We start from the raw sequence: 24,809 nt of genomic DNA on the forward strand, positions 1-24,809 counted from the left end.
GTTATTTATAATGCTCAGATTCCATGCAAATACATAGAGGAGTCTGACAGAAAATTGGCGATTTTTAAATTTCAAAATAAAATATACATAAAACAGCAACTCTAAAAACAACCTTTTGGTAAACTGTTGTGTAGTTTTACAATTTATTTGAGGCATCTAGTAGAAAAACATGACCGAGGCATGTCAACACAAAAAATAAAAAAAAGATCAATAATGGTGAATCAGTGTAAAACTAATATCGTCAACATTATGGGCAACATGAAAATAAATAAGATGTCCAATTCTTAAAGTCGAAAAATACAGCTATATGTCCTTGCATTGGTGCAGATTTATGGCTTCCAGAAATTCACAAGAGTTGACAGAGGTATGTCTGGAAACTGTATTCCCAGAAAAAAAGCAAAGAATTCAATTTTCACATGAGCAAATATATATATATGCACATGACTGATGGCAAATTTACTTATCTTACATATAATTGTTCCCACCCAGATTAACAGTTATACTAATGTCCTAGTCAAGAGTAAATTCCCAATATTTTCTTGTAAATAGACTAGGTGAACTTGCAGAAAGGTATCAAGAATCAGAGCCTTGTTAGAATCCAAACATTGATATAATATGAACCCTGCCATAATCCGAGAGGCTATTATTATAAAAAGAGAATGCTACCATAATTTTTCACCTCATTGCATGGCACCAAAAGGGACACGTGGATTTTGGTACAAGACAAGTAGATTGAGGATGCATCCTGTCCCATAAAAATATGTTATAAAATTCCACAGACCCTCTATGGATTGGATGGTTTAGTGAGGTCCTCAGAACAGCACCACTGGAGTTGGCAAGAGCTCTGGGACAGTGCTGTAAGGATGAATAGTCTTGAAAATACATACCTGTGTTATATTGTATCAGAGCTCCATCACTACCTCCTAAACCTTGACCCCTGACCAGAAGCGCTAACAGAGTCAAGGAAACAAGAGTATCAAAAATCTCAGCTCAGTCATACACACCAGCTTTAGGACACTGGGAATAGGTAGGCCATGTTTCTGAACATTCTCTCTGCTTGCTGTCAAGAAATACTCTACAAATTGTGAGATGCATCGGTTTACCTTTCCTTTATGAATAGCACAGCATTTACATACCTTTCTTTGTTTCTTTCCTTTCCCTTCTTTTGTATTGGCACCCTGCTTCTTTCCATCATCCACTGGGTCATCATCGCTGCTGCTAGATGTATCTGAGCCTCCACCATGATGGTCTTTCTTGGGTTGGCTGTCTTTGGCCATACTGCTGCCATTGCTGCTGTCTGAATCATTGCCAGAATTTGACCCAGTCACTTTGTCTGCTTCTGCAGTTACTTTGGATGTGCCCTTTGTCTTCTGTACAGTCCCACTTGTTCCCTTGTTAAGTACTGGAGCCTCTTCTTCCTTGGTCTCCTCCTCTGAGCTGTCATCCATGCTAGATTTTGTGTGAATTCTGGCAGGAGCTTCACCTTTCATTTTCCTGCCAGTCAGGTCCTCTTCATCAGCACTTTCTGGACTACTACTCTCTTCAGTTGAAGCTTCATGAGCATCTCCTCCAGAGTAAGAGACTCTGCTCTTGGTGCTCGTGTTATTCTCAGTCAGTATATTTTGCTTTTCTGTTGCCATCTCCTCATCACTACTGGCCTTTCGCACCTTCTTTGCTTTTGGTTCTTCCTCCATTTCTTCACTGCTATCACTTGCAGTTGCTTTGGAGTGTTTTTTACTTGTCATTTCATGTTTTTCCATGTTCTCATCTTCATCCTCGCTGCTTCTAGTCGTTCTTGGTTTGTGTAAAATCCCTCTTGAAGTTGGATTATTCTCAGACATCTCTTCTTCGCTGCTCTCACCTCCGCTTATAACCTTTTGCACTTTAGATGTTCTCTTTTTTGCACTGCCATCCCTTTGTGGCATTTTCTGCTCTCTACTATCACCGTTCTTGGTCCTTTTGACTTTCAGTGCCTTTTTCCTCTGACCACTATGCCTTTTTGGCTCTTCTTCCTCTTCCTCACTACTGCTTAAAGATACTTTTTTGGGTGATCTTCCTATCCGCATTTCTTCATTTTTGGTGGCTACCTCCTCCTCACTGCCCTCACTTTCCTTTGAGCCCTTTCTTGCTTTTGGGTGTGTTTTTATTTGGCTAGTTTTATTCCTCTGCTTTGCCACTTCTTTGCTGCTTGTCTTATTCTTCCTTCCTTCTGACTCCTCCTCCTGTTCTTCCTCACTGCTGTCATTAGAATAATTAGCCTTATTTGCTTTTGGAGGCTTTCCTCCTTCACCGGTTTCTTCTTTTGGCTCTAGCTCCTCCTCACTTGTCTCAGCCAAAGTTGTTTTTAAGGACCTTTCTTTTAGTTTTGTTGATTTATTTGGCCCTCCTGCGGGATCACCCTGGGATTGACTTGGTCTTGTCAGTTTCTCTTTTCTGGAATCTGCAATAGTTATTTCCTCTTTCTCCTCTTCAGAGCTACTTTCGGTTATTTTTTTTTCCTGGGGCCTTTTTCTTGGCTTTTGCAGTTTTCTTGGCTCTTCTGACTCTTCACCTTCAGAGCTACTCTCAGAATATCTTGCATTCAATAGACTTCCTTTTCTTGGAATTTCCTTCACCTTTGACTCTTCCTTCGCTTTTCCTTTCAATGATCCTCTATTTGGAGCACCCCTTTCCTCGGATAATGTACCATTCGGAATATTTGCTTCTTTCCTAAGGCTAGAACTCTTGACCAACCCCTCAGCTGATATTTCTTTGTCAGACTTGTTTGCAGCTGGCATATTCACTGTGGTCTCTTTGGATGTAGCCCTGGTATTGCCCGTATCCGAGTGTTCGTCTGTTAAACAAGATGCAAAGAGGTCAAAGAAAGCAGAAACATACTGCACTTCAAAAAAGTGAAACAATTATGTGCTGCGGAGCAACACCTTCATTCAAGTTTAAGAAGGTGGAAAGCAGAAGAAGAATTACGACAAAGAGGGACATTGAGAAGGGAGTAAAAGAATGAAAGAAAAACAGCAAGTAAAATGGAAATATGGGTGCACAGTGAGAAGTAGAAAGGGTGATGAGCGATATATGGAGATGGGAAGAGATTAAGAGATTTGAGTAAAGAAAGAGACAAGTCAGTAGTGACTGAGAAGAGTGGTGCGAAGAATGGCAGAGAGCTAGAGGAAAGACTGCAGGCTAAAAACTAGAGTTGTAAGGGATAGGAAACAAATGGAAAAAGAGAAGACAAAGACATGGGTATGGGAAACACACTGAAACGAAGAAGGGGAATGAGTGGAAAGCAAGAAAGGTAGACAAAAGAGGAGTAAAGTACAAAGAAAAAGATGAAAACCTGAGCAAAGGAAGAAACGGACAAGAGTATGAAATTGAGCCACAAATAGAAAACAAAGTGGGCTGACTAGGGATGGAAGCAGTGAACACGAAAAGGGGGGGGGGGAGTAAGCAAGAAGCATGCAGATAGGAAGTGAAAGAGATGTGAAGTGAAATGTGAGGCTTTTAAGAAAGAGCAAACCCAATACATATGTAAGACTAAGGGGACTCATTCTTTAATATGGCCCCTGGAAAAATTCAAACCACACCACTTCATAAGCATTATTTCACAGTTCTAGAAACAAAACCACTCCTCCGAGCAATTCTTTTCCAAATTTTTGAAAAACAAACATGTTTATGGGGAATCATTTGCAGATGCAATTTGAGACCCGATAAGCAGTAGAAACAAACACAAATATCACAGAATTAGAGATGCTTTATTGTATTTGCTGTATTGTTTGCAAAATGGCCAGATTTTGACGAGACAAATCAAAACTATGTTTTAATCCACCAACATAGTTAAAGAATGCAGAAATGGGTAAATACCATTAAGATAGGAAGCTATATCTTTTTTTGAATGAGATGGGGAAAAGTTACATGAGCAAATACCAAAAAAGGAGAGTGTACCTTAATTCCAAAAGGAAATCAGAAGAGAGAAAAAAAAAAAAAGCATGGACTGAAATTCAACCTGTGCCAATCTTATTCAGATGCCTCAATAGAGCATTTCAATACCTCAGCTAACAGGAATGCTTATTCAATTGTGCAAAATAAAACTCATCTTAGAACTGGCTCTGGCTTTAAAAATTTAACAAAAAATAACTTTTTATGGGGATATGAGAATAATGTTCAAACTCAAGGATACATTAATCAATTGTAGTAAATGCATTTTAAAGCAACAAGTGAAAAGTAATGTACGTCTAGTCACATTTGCGTTCAGAGAAACTCTTGCGGGAAAATTGGATTAGTATTTTGGGGTTCCAAGAACACTAATAAGCACAGAGTTAGTTCCCTGGTTATTGGAAGTCAACCAGTATGTATTTATTTACTTTGTAGAGAGCAGCAAATTGCCGAAGGTACCTTAGCACTATCATCTGCAGGAAGGAGGGGAACAATAGTTAAGCAAGCATACAATTTATTTATGTCTTGAAGTGTAAAATAATCCTCAGCCCCCTGGTAAACCCAGGCTCTAGTACAGTGGTTCCCAAACTGTGCGCTGTTTAGTTAGAAGCTGTAAAGAGTTGAAATAGAACTGTTTTATCTTTTAATTGCTTTTAAACACAGGGGGAATTTGAAAAAGGGAATGTTTTTGTCAATGTAATTGCCGGTTAGCAAACATGAGTAGCCATCTTTTTTGGTTTTGGCGCTCTAGTGGTCTTGTCCCAAGGTATTTAATGGGACAAACACTGCATATGTGCGCCGCTGGCATGCCAAAGGCAAGCCCGTCTGCGCCAGTCCACATCCGGAACGCGACCAGCACCAGCCATGCTGCCTGTCCACAGCCAGGTACTAAATGTTGTTTGAAATCATTAAATGATACTGTTAGGCACTGTGAGTTAAGGCTATCTCCCAGTAATATTGATGGCCCCCTGGAACGTCTTAAACGCAAAGCGCCTTTTGGAATCACCTCAGACTCTAGTTCTTCTCTTACAAATAATATAGAAAAAAATTGTCGCCAAGTGGTGGTCTTATTATTACAATACACACAGTTAAAAAGGAGTCCAAGAGACAACTTTTTATAGACCAAGTAATATTCTATTCCCAATCTACAGTATACCATAACAAAGTGGATATTACTGGTCTAACAAAAAAGGTAATACGCGGCAAAATCAGAAACTATAGCATCTAGACCTGTGCTGAGCTGGAAAGGAATCCCATCAGCCCACCAAATGGCGGAACTTCATCATCTGGGATTTGAGAGAACCAGTATGTGATAGCACAGCTCACCTTGTGAAATCGAGAGCTGTCCTAAATCAAAACCACCAGTGATGGATCAGGCCATGATTGTAAGATCTGTGGTGCTGAAAAACAATTTGCAGTGATACTAAATATAAGGAAAAACAAAAGTCCAATGTAACCTCGAAGGGTAGGGTATTTGCGCCCAGCTTAGCCAATCTTTATGTTCATCTTTTCGAGAAAGATTGCGTTCTTAACCACAGCAACCCATTTTTCCATCAGGTGTTGCTGTGTAAAAGATATATAGATGACATTCTTGTCATCTGGTGTGGCAATTCCCAAGCCATACTTAACTTTCATACCTGGCTTAATACCAAGAACCAATATCTGAAGTTTACAGTCGAATACAGCCAATCTGAACTCCCCTTTCTGGACATTCTGATTTTTCCGACAGCTGGCAGGTTGGGCAGCAAACTGTATAGAAAACCAACGGCAAGAAACTCATTACTGACCTTCAATAGCCATCACCCAAAATCACTTTGAGAACATTTTCCGGTTGGACAATTTTTACGGGTCCGCCGTAATTGTACTGACAAACGGGATTTTGTCACGTATGCTAGAGAGTTGTCAATCAAACTCAGACAACGAGATTACCCTAAACGCCTGGTGCGTAGAGCTCTGAAAAGAGCCTCACATAATGATCGTGACGCCAATCTAGAAGCACCAGTAGAGAAACCACCTTTGGGCAGACTTACTTTTGCAACCACCTTTAGTACTCTGTCCAATCAGGTTCAAAAGTCTGTTCGCAAAAATTGGAGGATCCTTAATGTGGCTGGAGAAACCATTCCGAAACCACTCTTTTCTTTTAAAAGGGGGATGAACTTACCGGACAGTTTAGTTCATACCAGACCAATACATCAAGCTCAGGAGCCAACAAATACTCTGTGGAACCTCCCTGCGGTCCAAGGGCATTATCCATGCGGTTCCTGCACGGCATGCCCTCAGACACAGAAAACCCTTTCGGTGGACATAGGGACGGGTAGACCTTGGCTCCTCAAAAAGCATACTAATTGTAATAGTGAAAGGGTCATCTATATGATCACATGCCCATGTTCCATGAAGTATGTGGGCATGACGACCAGAAAGGTCAAAGTGAGAATCAATGAGCATAAGAGCACTATTAGGTGTAATAAACAAGCGACACGCCTAACTAGTCACTTCCTGAGCATGAAACACAAGGCAGAAGAGATGAAATGGGTTGTATTGGAACAACCTTTTGTTCCGCTACATATCAGTGATGTTACACGATACCTCTTTCTGAAGGAACAAAAATGGATTTTCAAGCTTAAGTGCGACACTGAAGGTTTGAATGATGACATTCCGTGGGTCACGATATGACCTAACACGATCAATAACTTGTTGTTGCTTCTTGCGGTATGACTACCACATCTATTGCCTGTTTCCATTGTACACACTTCTCGCTCCTCTACCGCGAGATCGTCCTTTCTGGGCTAAGATGGTCGAATGAATTACAAATTCAACAGCTGTAGCACATGCACTTGGCTGTTCATCGTCCAACATTGTGGCCCTGGTATGTGTTGGACAACATGCCATGCCTGTCGGACACTTTGGCTTGGACGTACGATGGATACTATGTCATGTCTCTGCTAGCTATGCCTAAACAACATGAATTATATTACCAGGGAACCGTGCACAGTTTTATTCTCGGTCTCTCGGTCACATACATAATTTTCAAATATCAATTTTCGTATGTGGTAAATTAATCCATTGGGCGTGTATTGGTCATAGCATAACTAGAGATTTGGCACATGCACAGTCTGATGTGTATGATTATTTTTCTGACCGAAATTTTTTTCAGTCATCATATTTTATTGTTTCATGGATACATTGTCGTTTGATAGGTTCATACCGATTGACATAGGGTGCTGAGTAATCAGTATCGCACTCGATCCATTGTGTTCCATTTGATTGTTAGACCCTTTTTGATGCATCACGCAACGGTGCGCATGTGCGACTGAGACCTTCGTCTTGTCTGGGCATATGCGGTTCACCGTTGTGTTTCCTCTAGTGTCCGCCATCATATGCGCATGCGCCATTAGGCAGGAAACACAATTGCAATATTTCCTGTCAGCACATAGGCGGGAGCTTCTCTGTTTTCTTTCTGGTCCGCCACAATCTGCGCAAGCGCCATCTAGACAGGAAGTATAAACATACCATTTTCTGTAGCAGCCCTTGCTGCACTGGTTCCCTCTGTAGTCCTCCTTATGAACAGTGACGTGTTAATTGTGATGTGCATAAAAAGGCCCTTCCTGCCCGTCTGGTTACCTCCCCTTCGGCTTAGGAATAGCCTGAGGTACCGACGGACAGGTAGGGCGGCCTGACTATAGCGGGTTTGTAGCGTCTTTTCTGGGTCTCCTGTAGTTTGCTCGTACATTTCTGGGCATTATTTTTTCAAACAGCCAGTAAACCCGGTGTTCCTTGCTCTTGAGGCAGGCGCTTACAACGATTTTCGTACACACTTCTGAAGAGAGATATGCGAACATTTCTGTATGCATTTTTGACCCAGTAGTTCCATTTGGTATTGGTCTCAATTCAGCAAGCATTCCATTGACTGAATTACAAACAGCCTGGCGGTATTGTTGCTATGTACATCAATGACGTGTGCCTGGCGGTAATACAGCGTTAGGACTAATATTGCTGCAGATGCTTTAGCAACATCAATCGCAAAACCTCTGATTAAGTCATTTAACAACTCACTCTGAGCGAGGCGTTTGGGATCACTGTGAACGTCTCCCCGGAGGGTTATGATAATTGAGGAAATCATTTAGATCAGTGATCAAGCATTAGCTGCAACTCCGAGTCCAAGCCTAGACCATATACAGCATACCATTGATTATAGCATGTCTTGGCTACATCTTTATACACATTGAATGCTAGCGATTTAGGTTAATTTTCTAACAGTAATTTTCTAACAGTAATTTATTTATTTATTTTATAAAGTCAGGAGTCAATGGCACATTTGTTGAAAAGGAGTCGTCTCAATTATGCTGTTATCTATTGGCTTATACCAAGTACCAAAGTTTTTAGCTTCTTTAAGTTAGTGGAAAACTGAGGGAGGGATACTGATTTAGTCCTCTACCATTTTTATCCACTCACAGAGCGGGCCTCATCACCTGAGCAGTTGCCAGGAGAGGTGAGAATTACTCCCATGAGATAATGGGTGAGTTAATGAAAATGTAATTGTTATTTGAAAAGATTTAAATAAATCCTTGTTCGATTACTCATACATAATTAAAATAATAGGTGTATGCGTCAAATACCTATGAACATGTAGTTTTGAACTGTTATCAGTCTTTTTTCTTGTGTATTTTTCCAGGAAAGAATCTAATTTTTTGAATATTCGTCCTACACAATGGAACCATAAAGTATGGTAGGATGTATCACTATTATTCATTTATTTTTCACCTCACCGTTTTTGCGTCGTTTTTGCAGTAGTGTAGTCTTTGGTCCAGAAGAAAGCCAGAGGTTCATTGTTACCTATAATGGCTGAAACATGTAGACCCGTCTAGTCAACTGATGATAGTTATTTTGACAAACTATCCACACTCTGTTTTTAGTCTTGACACTGTGATAAGCTTCTAATAAAGTTACATTTGTTATCATAGTAGCCAATTTTACATTGCACGTTTGTTTTTCCTTATATTTAGTATCACTGCAAATTGTTTTTCAGCACCACAGATCTTACAATCATGGCCTGATCCATCACTGGTGGTTTTGATTTAGGACAGCTCTCGATTTCACAAGGTGAGCTGTGCTATCACATACTGGTTCCCTCAAATCCCAGATGATGAAGTTCTGCCAATTGATGGGCTGATGGGATTCCTTTCCAGCTCAGCACAGGTCTAGATACTATAGTTTCTGATTTTGCTGCAGATTACCTTTTTTGTTAGATCAGTAATATCCTTTTTGTTATGGTGGACTTATTATTGCCTGCACTCTATGCAAACACACTCAAGAAATACATGACCTACTCCTTGATCGTGGTTTGGACTTTCTTTGGATCACCGATTCATGGCTTAAGGAATGTGTAACCCAGACCATGCTCATGTTTAACCTTCAGGATACACTATGCTTAGAGAGGATAGGAGGACCTTTCGTGGCAGTGGGTGGCAATTATACAAGTCCTGGCAAAGACATGCAAATCTTTTATACCAGTGCTAGTGTCGCCCCCCTAGAGATAGAAGATGAATGGGGGAGTTCGACACTACACGCAAGAAAAGATCAACAAGGTTTTTGCCTGCTACTAAGCTAAATTCTACAAGAAGACACGAGATGATGACCCCACAGACATAGGAGAGTACCTGGCAGACTTGCGATTGGCAAGGCTGAGCCCAGAACAAGCAGAGGAGCTGGGAGCTGACATCGTGCAGCGAGAGGTGCGTGTTGCCATTAAGGGTATGGCGAGGAACAAGACCCTGGGCGCGGACGTTTTTCCTGGACGAATTTTACGCAGCGTATACGGAGGAACTGGCCAGAGAAGTGGGAGTACTACCAGAAAGAGCAGTATGGCCCTTATTGTCCCAGTACCTAAGCCAGGGAAGGAACTGTACGATTACAAGGCTTAAAGATCGTTGTCTATGTTAAACAAGATTTCAAAATCCTAAGTAAAGTGTTAGCGACGCGTTTACTTCCCCACATGTCCACTCTGGTCCACGCGGACCAGGCAGGGTTTATCCCGGGTGGAACACGGCCATAAATATCAGGCCACTCAGGGCTATGATGAGCTCTGAGGGGTACGATAAGCGGGAGTATATACTGTGAACATAGAGAACGCCTTTGACAGCCTGGAGTGATCGTATCTCTATGAAGTCCTGGCTAGAATGGGTCTGGGGGAAGGGTTTATGGCATGGGTGTGGCTGCTGTATGCATCCCCAACAGCCAGAGTGCGCACTGGGCGGACTATCTCGGCTAGACAGGGCCACGAGGCAGGGATGCCACCCCCCCTCCCGCTCTTGTTTGCACTGGCTATGGAACCACTGGCGAACAGGGCCAGGAGTGGACAGGATTAAGAGGGCCTAAGGGTGGGTGCAGTGCAACATATCATAGCATTGTATGCTGATGACATACTGCTATTCTTACGGAATACGACGGATGAGCTACACAGGGCACGTTACATGCAGGTCCGGTTTGGCACCGTGTCTGGCCTTAATGTCAATTAGTAAAAATCCAGCTTATACCCAATGGCGCCGGATACCCGTCCCATTGCCCCCCCCCTCCCCCTCCCCCCACCTGACTCAGCACATTTGAAGTGGAAGCCTAGCTGCCTGCAGTACCTGGGAGTTAAAATATATCATGGAGCGGCGGAATTGCTCGAAGGAAATGTGGGCAGAGGGATAAGGTTAGTGAAATCAGAGATGGACTTCTGAGGTATACTGCCTTCGTTGGTGGCTGGGAGGGTGGCTGTCTTGAAGAAGGTCATGCGGCCACACCTGCTGTACTACTTTGGGGCCCTCCCGGTATAAATTCCACGAGTGACATTCAAAGAGCTTGACTTCATGATGACGGCATTCATTTGAATGCGGGGCATAGGAGAGTAGCGTTGGCCTTATTGCGACGCCCCACGAAAGATGGCAGGTTAGCGGTGCCTGATTTCAAGGGTTACTACTTGGCTGCAAAGCTATATTGGCTGATCCAATGGCTGGCAGCGGATCGTGACCCGGAAAGGGAATACCCGGCCGCGCCAGATGCCGCAACTCTGGCAAAAATCCTGCTGCGAGTGTGTCAGAATACATCTGCCGACATTGCTGAAACTAGTATGGTGGTGCGCTGCTGGGCCAGGTACTTGTGAAGAGCGGGCGTTGTGATCCCCTATTCCCCTAATATCCCTTCCGCAGGGGGAGTACTGGGCAGGGCTGGAAGACTGGGCTGGAGCAGGACTGAGAGTGAAGGGAGACCTATACCAAAACTCCACACCTAAAATCCTGCAGCGAACCACGCAAACGTCTAGGATTACGAGATTTAAATTGATTAACTATTATGTATTGCATAGAGCGTATCTAACACCGACCCGAATTAGGAGATATTTTGGGGTAAAACGGCAGTGTGCCCGAGATGCAGGTAGAGGGAGGCGCACATGCGTCACATATTTTGGAGCTGTCCCATTTTGCAATCTTTCTGGGAGGCGATAAGACATGCGATAGGTGACCTTATTGACAAGGAGCTTCCGCAGACCTCAGAGCACTTCCTTTTCGGTTGGTTACCCCACACAGTCAAAAATAAAGTAACTGGAAAGTTCCCGGACCTAGCCTATGTCCTTGCCAAGAAAGAGATAGCCAGGAATTGGAAGGCCATCGGGAGGGCCACGGTTTGCCACCTTGAAACGAGAACTTGAGAAGTGGACAGGAGCAGAAGGCAGGCTACTGCTCAAAGAAACCAGCCGGGGAAAAGGCAAAATAGAGTGAGCCAGGGCATGGGAAAGCCTAGTGGGCGAGTTGGGAGCGAGTGTGAGGGCCAATAGCAGAGGGACAAGAACACCGAGGTTGGCAGAGCCAGAGCGGGAAAATGGGCATACTGCCCAGAGGGACCTGACGATACATAGCCATAATGCACGGACAGTGAGAAATCCATGCTGGAGAACCCAACAATATGTAGGCACGCTGACACGTTTGCATAAGCCCAATTCAAGGGGGGGGGGGGGGAAGTTTGGTTTCTAGAGGGAATGTTGAAGAAAATGAACCAGAGTTTGAATGCAACATACTATTTGCATTTAGTGTTAAACTCTTAATTGAGAATTTTCAGAAGTACTGTACCGATGTAGTTCAAAATCAATAAAATATGGTTACAAAAAAAATAAAACAGTGCTAGCGTCAGCCGTGAGTTGTGGCTAGACCCTGAGGAACCGAGTGTAAGGCTCCACTGCAACCAAAATGTATTTGAAAGCATTATCGGATATAATAAAACTGCAATGATCATGATAAATGCAGCTAAATGGCTGAATGGAAATAAGAAGGTGTATCTGAGGTGGTCGTGACACAGTAGAACGCCTAATTTGTTGGCAAACGTCACAAAAAAAGACATATCGGTGAGTCTGCTGGTATAAACCGCGCCACCAATAGCGCTGCTGTAAAAATAGAAACAGTGGCAGCCAATCCTGCATGTACAGAAGCGACACCTTCATGAGCGCCTAGTATCAAAGATTGTCCGCGGTCAATGTTGGGAGTCCCATATGTGGGGTCTGTTTCCCAGTTAGTTACTTGTTGCAATAACGTCCTGTCGCTGATCAAGTTGTTTTAGCTGTCAGTCCACAGCCACATCCTTCGGCCTGAATACAGGTTGTTGTGGAGATGCTGAGAATGAGTTCTCGGATGATCATGGTTAAAAAAATAAAACTGCTGCCTGGCGTCATATGTTTTCCGGTGCTAACTTGATTTGAAAGATCGAGATGAATATTCAAACCAGATGTGGGGAAAAAACAATCTCAAGTTTTTGTCCAGGGGCATAGTATACATAGGGAGGAGCTACAAGATATCACTAGATGACAGACATTTGCAGAGCACATGATCTAAAGCAGCACTTGCTACAAACATTTTGATATTATGTCTGCAATCCAGACTCCTGTCACTGCAACTTCCAGACCAGAGACACAAAAGGTCTTCAGTCAGATTAATCTGCCTATGAAAGGAAGGAGTTGGAGTCCCTTCTGATCTAAGAGGAATGTAGAGACACAATGTGACAAATTCGGAATAACAACACTTTTTTTGCTAAAGAGCTACCTAGTATTTCTGGTGAAGCAGTGCTAAAACAACTCCAGCTGTTTCCATTCTCCGGTCCTCCCTTACATGAGCATGTTGTAGATGGGAACCTTAGAAGAAGCAAGACCGGATTAATGATCTGAGGTTTATGTGGAGACTATCCCATTGACGATACAGATACGACAGTTACAAAATCAATGTCTGTGGAATCACAGATGGGCAGCCTAATCGGCCGTACTTTAATGCCCAAGGACATAATTTTGAAGGACCACGCAGATAGGAAATTTGACTCTGCATTAAAGAAATCGTATCCTAGAGCTTATTTAGCAATAAGTGCTCTCTCTTATCTCTAACTTTAAAGAACTGTTTAAGACTTCACTGATATTTTCTGCAACTATTGCAGCATTAAGAAACCTTTTTTTAAACGACTGGAACACAAACACAGTTCAGATGCCTGCAGTGCTACGTCTACCTTTTGAAGGAAGCACACTCTTCGGTTCAGTTGGAAGATTACTCTTCAAGTAAAAGAAATACCCCTTTTTGTTAACAACCTACTTTTTCAACTCAGGCATAGGCCAAATCTTCTTTCCACCAGCTTTCCAGGAAACCACCTCCCCAGCACCAGTTTTCTGATACGAGGTGAGAGTATGATAAGAACTTTCCGAGACAATAAGATCAGAAGGGGAAGACTTGATCATCTAACAAATCTCAGTGCACCAGATTATGTGAACGATATCCTTGGGTGGCAACAGTTTGACTGCAATTGTGTGGAATTCCAATCGCCCTACGTCCAGATCATATTCTTTGGAGTCAGGGTCAACAAGTTTTCTTTAATATTTTGTGCACTAAAGAATTAGGGCCAACCACTAACGAATGAAACTGTTTGGTTGCTAGTTTGCAGTACCATAGTATGAATCTATGGTAGAAGGTTGCTTCATGTGAAGGCAAAGATAGTTTCCCTATGTATAATTTATTCCGATTTGAAGATATGATTTATTAATTCAAATGCTTTAATTAGGATAAGCATCACAAATAAATGTGGTGAGTTTGTTCAGCTTGTATTATTGACAGTGTTTCCATTATAAAAACTTTGCACATTTGGAAAATTAAATTAAAAGTAAATGCGGTTGGACAAAGGAAAAATTTGAAAATCCCTGCTCTAAAATGAATGTGAAAGAAATCCAGGCCATAACTTGGATTTGATGACATTCCTTGCCACCGTCCATTTTTCTGCTGCCAACAGAAAGAGTAAACAGGCAGACTCAACACTTAAGAGTATTAGACATCTGAAAAGTAGTCGTACATAAGAAAATGCTTAATTAAAAATCTTTCTGAAAGCCATGAAATTAAAGGGATTGGCTGAAAATGTCAAAGGTGGCAACCAGCAAATGTAATTCCTGGCTGTAGAATGATAGCTACAAGTGAGTGCCTTAAGAGCAAGTAAACTTCACATAGCATCACAGACTTCCAAACAGAGCACTCCTAGTCCCTGAGAGATCTTGTATAGCACTCAGCAGCCCCATACATAAGTCTCAGCAGACCATTATATAGACCATAACAAACTCACATACAATTATTATGAACCACACAAAGCTCCCACAGACCAGAGGGGGAAAAAAACCTGCAGAACACCTCTACATGCCCTTCCTCCATTTCGCTTACTTATAGGACTCTGCGGAGATCCCGAGTGGCATAAAGTGCTAAATATCAATACAAAATATCTTCCCACCTTCCAATTGCTCAGAAATATGTTATTGTTCACGAGTCCCCTTTCCTACCTTCCGTCACAACCCCTTGCAAGTGGCTTGCACAGCATGAAGTATAGGATTGGCTTTACTCAAACACTAAAGATTAATTTGGTTATACTGTGATTTTAGTTATGGCACCCCCACTACCACAAGTATATTCTCCGGACAATTTAATTGTATATTAAATGGGTGCATGTACGAGGAACACATGGTGGTTACAGTGATTTCTCCAATGCTTGAGCAGACACGTTATAATTAATGGATGCTGAATCTTTAGCGAAAGATAACTACGTCAGATGTCCGCTCCTCTTAATCTCTTTCCCAAGAGTCAGACCTTGCTGTGCTGGACAAAGTTTTAATTTCTCGTCATAAGGTTCCTGAAACAGGTTATGACAGATTAAATGCTTAGCACATAGAGGAGCTGTGCTGGCCTTAAGTGATTTGATCAAAACGTGTGTGTGGTTCAATATGTCACTCACCAAAATGAAGGATGGCAGGATGAGCCAGAATTAGATTAAAGGGCAAATTAACAAAGCCCCTAATATTGCAGGAGTCTTCCCTATCTATCCAGTTTCTGAAGAATATTCTCCCCTGATCAGCAACACCTGAAGACCTTATTGCCATAAAGTCTGGCACAAAAACAGGACCTAGTTAAATTTTGAATCCCAAGAAATAGACAAACCCTAACAGGGACCACTTATCAGACAAGAAACATCTAGCTGTGTGCTATTATCATGTGTAGTGTATGGTCTGCTATGCTAAGCCAGCTGTGCAGTCAGGTTATGAGATGAAGCAGTTTATGTTCTATGGACCTCTCTGGAGTTAGGCACTTATAAAAGAGAAGTTGCTGAGAAAGGATGCTTTCTTGTGGTGGGTCATGTTGTAAATAGTTGACGGATAAGATACAACATAATAAACTAAGCATTCCATTATACAACTTACTTTGTAACATTTTGTGACTAAAGAGTCCAAAACAGGTTCAATGAAAATCCTGAGATGCAGGCCATGCTGGAAGACTGTTGCAACAGCCATGAACTCAGAAGAAATCACCAGTCACCTTGAACTGCTAAGAGGCATGCTAAGGTGTAGAGATATGATGTGAAAATACAATTGGAACTGAACTTCAAAGAAAGCCACAAGAAAGGGCTAGTCAAGTCACAAAGTGAAGCAGTAATGAGTTTGCATAATAGGAATCACAGACATGGCTCTTAGCCTTAAGCACTGAATCAGCCAGAGCAGTCTAGGTTCTAGAAAAATAAACAGTCTTTTTTGGGGACAACAGATAATATTTACATGTCTAATGAGATTGGACAGACTTAGCAGTGTCCTCCCCTTCCCAAGAGGGGCATTGCTCACCAGAACTAAAGTCTAAGTGTTTCTTTTTTGGGACCGGCTTCTTTAGCTTTGTGCTGTTGGAGTCCTTCTTTGGTCCACCATCCGAACTACTGCAGCTGGAACTGCGGGCACGCTTCTTTGTTTTCTCTCCCATAGTCCTTAATATGGGGGACTTGCCATCACTAGGCTCGTCCATCTGAAAAGCAACAATGGAGAAAGCACAGATATAAATGGATTATATAATGTCAGACCTTAACATAGGAACTTAACCAATAGGAGTTACTCTCATTCACAATGACAGACTTGGAAATCCAGATATTGTAATTAACCAAAGCATTCCCCACCCCAATACATGCGAAGCTATAAACTGGAGGCTTTCCGAAAGACAGTACAGAAATTCTATTTCTAGGAGACGCTTTCTTCTCTTATGTTATTGTTTGTTTCATATGGCTCATGGATAACCTTTGTAGAGACTTATGATATTTTAGGAATGCCGTTGGATTTTAACACCCAGGGACAGGGTGCATACTACATAAATAATTAACTCCTTCAGAAAACCCAAGTTCTGCATGGTTGAAACTGCTATAAAGGAAGGAAAATGCAATATATGATCCAAAGGTACATTTGTAAAAACAACATTTATTTAAAATATGATGCGAATTTGCATTTTATAAATGCATAATTGAGCAAGAAAAACACATTTACTACAAAACAAGCTTCATAAAGCATTAAGTACCACTTAAAAACAACTAAAGAGGTGGACTGATAATTTGCCACCATCTCCAGTGGGCCTTATATTGGCTGGCACAATCCCAATCCTGCTGGTGGTGGCATGTTCAATGCTAGAACATCATGTGCTAGCTCAATATGTAAGGTGCCATATCAAGTGTTTAGACTTAAGAAGCCAGCAAGTATCATGTCGCTGTTAAAAAATTGAGCTTTTAGTGACACATACATCGTTTCCACTAAAGAGGTACACTGGAGCTACACCACATTACAGTGGTTTAGCACTTCATAATTGGACACTAAACAGTTAAGTGAAATGGTTAAACCATTGAGTTCTCGATGTCCTCTTTGCAACAATCTTACAGAACCTATTCCTTAGTCTGTCTGCATCCGTGCCTCCAATAGTGCTTCAAAGTTTGCTTCAACTAAGTGCCCTCTTTTCTTTACAGTCAATCACTTATAAAACCATCTCTTCTAAACGTCTTGCTTTGGGATTTCTCTATACCTTGCAGCCCTCCACAGCTTTGATTTCTGCTTGTTTACTTTGAAGTCTAGATCGAGCCATTGGATTTGCTTCTGATGACTGCTATTACAGCCCCCAGCTTGTATGATCAGTTTGGAACAAATTATACTCATAGGATGCCATTTAGCTCACTAATTCAGTGCTAGGACAGGGGGATCTCCCTTTGCAATACTCTTTAGGTGCCCCATAAAATTCTTTAATATTATAGATGATGCAACGTAAAAGCTGATCTTGCCTTACACAACACTTAACCATAAAAGTGCACTTTGCATGTCTAGAAAAAACAGAACCGTAAAAGCTAGCATGCTTGATTAGGTAGAGACAGCAGGATTAATCAAATTCAAGATGTTTAAGTAACTGATTACCTTATATTCGATAACAGAGATGTCAGAAATGTGATAACTTAGCCTTGCTATTGACTTCATTGTAGAGTGTCCTAATAAACTGGACTTTTAGAAATAATTTACAAGTTGCTACTTTTTGAAATAGTGGCTGTGGGCCATACTTGAAATTGAAGATATATATATGATGTGTGATTTATTCCATTATGTTTTAACTTAATTAAATATGAAATATTGAATTTAAAAATGGTGTGCTGTCTTTTTGTCCTTAGGCTGCATTATTTTATAGCCTTGTGCAATGGACTTCGATACATTTTCTCAAATGTTGCTTTATTTGTTTTTGGTTCATGCAACATTCCTTTTGGCAACAAAGGTGGAAAAATTACTTTTCCCCCATATGCCTGGAAAGGAGTAAGATCTTTGTCAACTAACTTGTCAGGATGGAAGGACTTAAGTGTGAGAAAATATGCCAGAGTAACAATTTGTACCTGGAAAGACCGAAGGATGATCACATGACGATCAGACCATTTTGGACTGACCACCGATGTCATGAGGATAAATATGAACTATATAACTACGGACGCACAGGAGTAGGAGTATGCTTTTTGCATTACAAATGCTTTTGATGGCCCTCTTTGAGGAGAGCTTACGTCTAAGCTCCGGATGTCGCTTATTACTTTTCCTTGTCTCTAACCTGCCGGACTCTCTCCGTTATGCCCCTTTATTTATTGCCCTTGCTGACCAACCTGAACTTGAAGCAGTTTGGTGAGAAACCAGACTTAAACTTCTTGATTTATGCTTCATTCCCTCTTGCCCATTTCCATGGACTTTAACTTGATCCCCTAAGAGAAACACTGAGAACCATTTCTTGGTCTGTAAGTGATAGAAATTGTATTGTTGACTAAAACCCTCCTCATATGGATTCTTTTATTTAGAGATAGATTATTTCAACTAAATGTGTGGTTCTATATTTTGAATGGTTAGGATTTATGACTGAACTTCACAAAATGTTACTCATGTGCATTGATTTTGGATCTTTAATACAATAAACTAATTCTCCAAAGCTGTCGGAGTCTTCTTGTGTCTAATGTTCTAAATGTATAATAGAGATAGTAATAGATATCAGTTTCTTTTGCTCTTGTTCCGCGTAGCCACAGCGGAGCTTTTGGTTTGCACGATTCTAGTTTGACTAAAAGTCTTTAGGACATTCGGTCTACCATCTATCATACTTTATTTCTATAGGATGGTTTTGAGAGTAAAACCGGATTATCAATTTGTGAGTTGGTTACCATTTAATGGTCCTCACTGGTTAGCTGACAGTTTGACATCCTGTTTCCACACTACGACAGAGAAAGGTCCATCGGAGGACCATCGCATTTGGGGTGAAGTATTGCGCCAGAGTAGAAGTCCTACCTGCATGGGCCCTGTAGGAGTGTTGAGGTAATGTTCGTAAGTGTAGTGGGTTTCCGCTGCAACATAGGCAACAAACTTTCCATATCCAGAGAAGCCAATTTCAGGGCGCTTCAATTACTTCCCATGGCCAACAGGCACTCTAGCTGGTGGCGGTGTGAAAAGGAGGACTAATGGGCTGTAGTGCCTTTCTGTACTTCACTATTAATAAAAGGTGCATGTTTATGTAGTCCTTGAACACCAACAAACATTTGTAGGTGTATGGGGGGAAATCACCAGCAACAGAGAAACCATATTTCTCAGAGGATAACCCCCATACCTTCATCAGAGACAGAGGAAATTCGATTAGTTTGGGCTTGGTGGATCCACATACCAGGAGTCACTTAAACCAGGTTAATCGTCTGTAAGCATGGCTTCATTTTTGGCCAACACCACACAGGGTCTACCAGTAAAGTCTTCAGGCCAAAGCACAATTTATAGATTTAATCCCTCACGTTAAGGTTGTCAGTTGCAGTGAGAATGGGGAAAAATGTTCAGTATTTAGGGTATCAAACACTTTTTCCACTACTGCACTTTTATACACATTTCTGCAGATCAAAAAGAGACATGCTGGCAATTTTGCACAGTCCTTAATTTTGAAAAATGGAACAAACATTAGGCAGTATTTAGCCGATGGGGATTTTGCCGATATAACTAATAATAATTAATCTTCCAAGGGCCATTCCTAAAACTTCTGGAAAAAAAAAAAAGTTTAACAATGCGTCCAAATACATCTCCAAGAAATTTTAATGTTAATATCCATTTCAACATATTGTCTAGCATTCCGAATTTCTGGGCACAACACCACAAACAGAACATTTGCGTTTTGTGGTTGCACTTAATGGATATCCATATTTTTCTCACCTGCAACTTTAGAAGCTCTTTTTCCACAATTTTCTTCAGAGTCTGTTTTTTCTCCTTCTCCAAGGAGGTGCGGCCTACATGCTTAAGGAACTGCTCTCGAATGCTGCGCTGCGTCAGCACACTGAAAGAAATGAGAAAGCAGAATTAAGTTCTCCCATCCTCTTTAAGGCGTCTTCACTCTGCACTAACATTTGTGAATACTGTAGGGAGTTCAGAACACGTTGATGCCATTCATGTGATAGATACAAACTCTAAATCTGTGAAACGCAATACTAAACCTTTCTGTTTTAGGTGTGGATCAAAATAACATCTGAGTAATTATGCGCAGTGCCCAGCTGTTGGTAAACACTGCATGAAGTGTAGACAACTGGATCATTTTCAGAGTGTGTGCAAGACGGGTAAGAACCCAGTTATGGTTCACAGTACAGAGTTGAGTGATATTGACAGTACATTAGCTGTATCTAGTTTGGTTTTGGATCTTGAGGTTGATATTGTGGTCACTGATAGAGTCAGAAAGCCTGTGTGTCAGGTAACAATGGAGATCGGAAGTAATGTTTAAGTCACCAGACGTATCTCCCAAAGCATATAGTGACCAAGACAGCGACATGGTGGGGTTCTTTGTAGACTATGTTGCTTGCTTTGGGAGGAAAACCTTAACTAAAACATATGTGGCAATCAAGGGTAGCCACATTGTTTGTTGCCAGAACCGTCCCAGCTTAGGGCTCAGGTCTCCTAAATTTTCCCTAATTAAAGCCATTGAGGATGCCCAACCACTTATGGACAAGTCTATGCTTCGCTCTTTCCTTAAGCTTAGTGAGTACTTGTTACGTTTTGTGCAGGGCTATGCTTTCATTGTTCAACTGTTGAAAAATCTGCTTTGCTTAATAAAAGAGTGAAATACATAAGGTCATATTCAGTTCATTAGGCGCTCCAAAGGGTTAAGAAACTCATCTCTGCGCCAGCTTGTCCTCCATTTGTTGCTGGCAGAAGATGTCATCACAGTTGATGGCAGTCAAATTGGTCAGGGAGCAGTGTTTTCACAAATTTCTCAGGACAAGGAGAATACTGTAGGTTTTGCCTCTCGCTCACTCAGAGCTGTAGTACATTATAGTACCATTGTGCAAGGGCATTAGCCTTCTGTTGGACAGTTGAAAGACTTAAGACATACATTTGGGGTTCACATTCGGATCTGTACACTGATCATAAATTGCTGCTACATTTACTTGGTGTGAATGGTTCTGGAAGGCATCAGCACTTTATTCAAGTTGCTTTCCAAATGGCAAGAATATAATTTCACTGTAAAGTACATAGCTGGTGGAAAAAATATGGGGGGGGTGACTGTGTATCCAGATTTCCTGTTGTGGATGAGTGTATGGACAATGATTGCCCTTGCGGATTCCATTTTGGAAGGTACAGACACAATCATGCATAAGGAGTGGTTAGAGGCTTCCAAACAAGATTCAATTTTGCAATCCATTGTTAAGTACATGAAAGATGGTTGGCCTAAAGAAAGAATGGTAAGGCTTCGTTCAGAGCATACGTTCAAGTTTCTGACGACCTTTCTATTGTGGAAGGGGTGTTATTACAGTCTTGTTTGTGAGCCTCCAATGGGTCTCAGAAATGTTCTGATTGCGGAAGTTCATAAAAGGTCATTTAGGTGCCAGTAGCACCAGTAAAACTCTCACACAATATCACTGGTGGCCAGTTATGGAATCTCAGGTTGCCAAATTCATAAATGACTGTACCGCTTGCTTGGTGTCCGACAAGCACTGGAAAAGCATTGGAAATTCATATGGTACCATTACTGGAGGAAGCTTGGTAAAAAGTAGTTCTTGATTTTGCCGGACCGTTTGAACTATTACCAAATACTAAAAGTACTGGATGGTGTTGGTGGACTATTATTCTAAAAGGGTATATTTTTACTTTACCTCAGTTCCCAAAGCTGATTCCGTCATCAAATTTTTAAAGAAAATGTTTGTAATAGAAAGGGCACCCAAGGTGATTGTCATCGATAAAGGCACTCATTTAACTTCAGCTCGCTTGAAGGATTTCATCAATGACTTTCACATTGCACATCTCACAGTGGCTTTCTACTCTCCTACCTCAAATGGCTTAGTTGAGCACATGAATACATTTCTCAAGGAGGGTGTCCAAACAGGTTTAACTGTGGGTTAAGAAGTGGAATCATTCCCGAGGAAAAGGTCTGCTCCTACTTGGTAACCCCACGTAGCACCACAAGATTTACCCATTTTTGTTGTTTGCACAAAAGATCTCCTAGATACTCAGTCTGTCTTGATTAGGTAACAGAGGTAAGCAAAAGAAGGGCAAATAGCTTGTCGACTGTGGCTTCCAGGGTGCAATCTATGCGGAGTCAGATTAAAGAAAATGTTGATAAGAAACACCATGTTAAGAAGGTTACATTGAATGTGAGAGATTGGGTTTTGGTCAGGATTCCCACTAGAGTAAGAAAAGGAGGAACTAAATTCTCCAGACGTGTGCACTGAGAAGGTCTCAAAAGGATCTGTTCTGTTACATAAAAAGGGTGGTGGAGCAGAAGAAATGTGGTTAAATTTACACCAGAACAAACATGAGTAAATCCTGAAACAGTCTAACGTAGCAGACTTGGAGAATAACATTGTGTCCAGTGACACAGCTCAGTGTTCGGAGGCTGAAGAGGTTCCAGGTAATGTTTCTATGCCTACTAAGTTCAAGGATTATTATATTATCTGAAAACGTATGTATATACATAGAGTTCTGTATCAGAGTTCTTACAATGTTTTGCTGCTTTTCCCTTACAATCTTAACTTGGTTTTTCAAAAAGGGGAAAGTGTTGTACGTGTGTTATTTAATTAAGCAAACGTATTCATGATATGCCTTTCCCATGTATGCTTTACTTTTAATGTTATGAGCACTTATGTTAGAGCGAGCTCCTTGTGTGAGGGCCTTATTCTTATTTAGAGTGTTATTTTTTATGTTGCAATTCTGGGCCTGTGCCGTCTCTGGTGTTTGTTGTCTCACATCGCTCTGAGCGGCCGGCACAGGAGGAAAGCTGGATGTGGGCTCCTTATCAACGATACTTACTTCTAGGAAATAAACTTGCTTCACCTACTTCTTCATTTATTCATTCATGAAAACACCACTCCGTTGTTGCGCTGGATAACCTATGCCAACAACCATCCATCAACTTGCTGCTAAGCCTCGCGGCCATAGTACCATTCTCAGCTCAGCAATCAATCGCAGACCCAGCTAACTAAGCTGCCAAGTATCTTGCCCGTCAACCAGCCCTGCGCAACATTTAAATGGTGTACAACTCTGTTAGAAAGTATCCAATTACGATAATCATCAGGCAGAGTGAGAGGATACTCCAAACGAGGTTTATTCAAGGAAAGTACATGTGGTTCATTCGTAGGTTACAAGTTGAATCCACCAACGGTAAACTCTCATACCTCCCAACCATCCCATTTAATCAAAATATAACATCTTTACTCAAAGCGAGTCAGTCACAAGCTGTGACAAGAATGCCACGCTCGTGACAGCCATGCTCCATGCACACAACACACCTTCCCCCCTTTGGAAAAAAAAAACACAAGTTAATTCATGACAAAATCCTTGAACCTCGCAGGAGGACGATGATCTCGCACACTCCTGGCCGGAAAACTCGTGCTTAAAAAAAGGAAAATCATGGTTTACTGGATCATTACTGTGGCCAACATCTAGAAATACATTGCTGCTGGAATCTTCTTGTGGGTTTACAACACTTTTAAACAAGGAAATTCTATTAAGATTTCAGACACTGCCACCCTTGACTCTGACAGCATTTCTGAAAACGTCAATGACTCTTTTTGGGACTGACCAAACAGGAAAACCCTTGGCAACACCCTCTTTTTCTTTAATGCAAATTAGATCACCAATCACAACTCCTTGTTTACTCGCAGTACCCAGTTTTCTTTCCATGACTGGTTCCATTTTTTTTGTAAGCTTCAACCCTATGTCGAACTAATTCATAGTCTACGTTAGTGAAAACACCAAGGAGCTAGTTTAGTGGGCTGACTAAAGTAACAGAATTTGGCAAAGTCCTATATGCCAACAACATGGATTGCAAAGCATTACGCCAGTTCAGACCACCTTTAACCCCTTCCACGCTGATGACGAGCTCAGCTCATCATGAGGTACACCTCTCGTACGCTCATGACGAGCTGAGCTCGTCATGTAACGCGGTATTTACAAAAGTTCAGCGCACAGCGGGAAAACCGCTAGCGTGGATGCGGTTAATTGATAATTGGATAGCTTCCTTCACTACGCGGTTAAACCGCTCAACTTGGCCATGGGCCTCAGGATGAAAAACAGCTATTATCCTATGGTTAATTCCACACTTCTCAAAAAAACATTCCATTTCCTTACTAACAAATTGAGGTCAGTTGTCTGTGACAATTTCTTGGGGAATGCCTTCTCTACAAAAAATATCATCAAGGAATTCTATGACACCTTGTGAAGTAACCTCCCTAACCATCTTGACTTCTGGCCTTTTCGAATAGTAGTCAATAATAACAATACCAAAACTTTCATGTTTGGGTAACACATGAAATGGACCAATAATGTCCAAACCCAGTTTTCACCACAGACCAGAAGGAAAATCCACAGGATGAGGCTCAGGATGCAAAACAACAGCCGACTTGTCACTGTCCGAGCATTCGGCACATGTGTGCACATAATGCTCAACACATCCATCAATACCAGGCCACCAAAATATCTCTCAAACGTGTCTCCTGGTGGAAGAAATGGCTAAATGTCCTTCATGGGCAATTTCCACAAAAGTATTTCTCAGCGAAAAAGGAGGAATTATTTTGTC

At 41.5% G+C, this 24,809-nt stretch overlaps 1 protein-coding gene across 1 annotated transcript in view; it reads right to left on the bottom strand.

Moving 5' to 3' along the window:
- Positions 1-24,809, bottom strand: part of HIRIP3 (HIRA interacting protein 3) — a 175,686-nt gene that overhangs the window by 132,463 nt on the left and 18,414 nt on the right. Inside the window, exons 2-4 of the mRNA XM_078652422.1 lie at positions 19,961-20,081; positions 16,079-16,253; positions 1,137-2,833 (exon numbers count right to left, since the gene is read on the bottom strand). Coding sequence (XP_078508548.1) covers positions 1,137-2,833; positions 16,079-16,253; positions 19,961-20,081 — 1,993 coding nt within the window. The remainder of the gene's footprint in view (positions 1-1,136; positions 2,834-16,078; positions 16,254-19,960; positions 20,082-24,809) is intronic.

This window comes from Lissotriton helveticus, chromosome 7 (assembly GCF_964261635.1).
Source record: "Lissotriton helveticus chromosome 7, aLisHel1.1, whole genome shotgun sequence".
Lineage (NCBI taxonomy): Eukaryota > Metazoa > Chordata > Amphibia > Caudata > Salamandridae > Lissotriton > Lissotriton helveticus.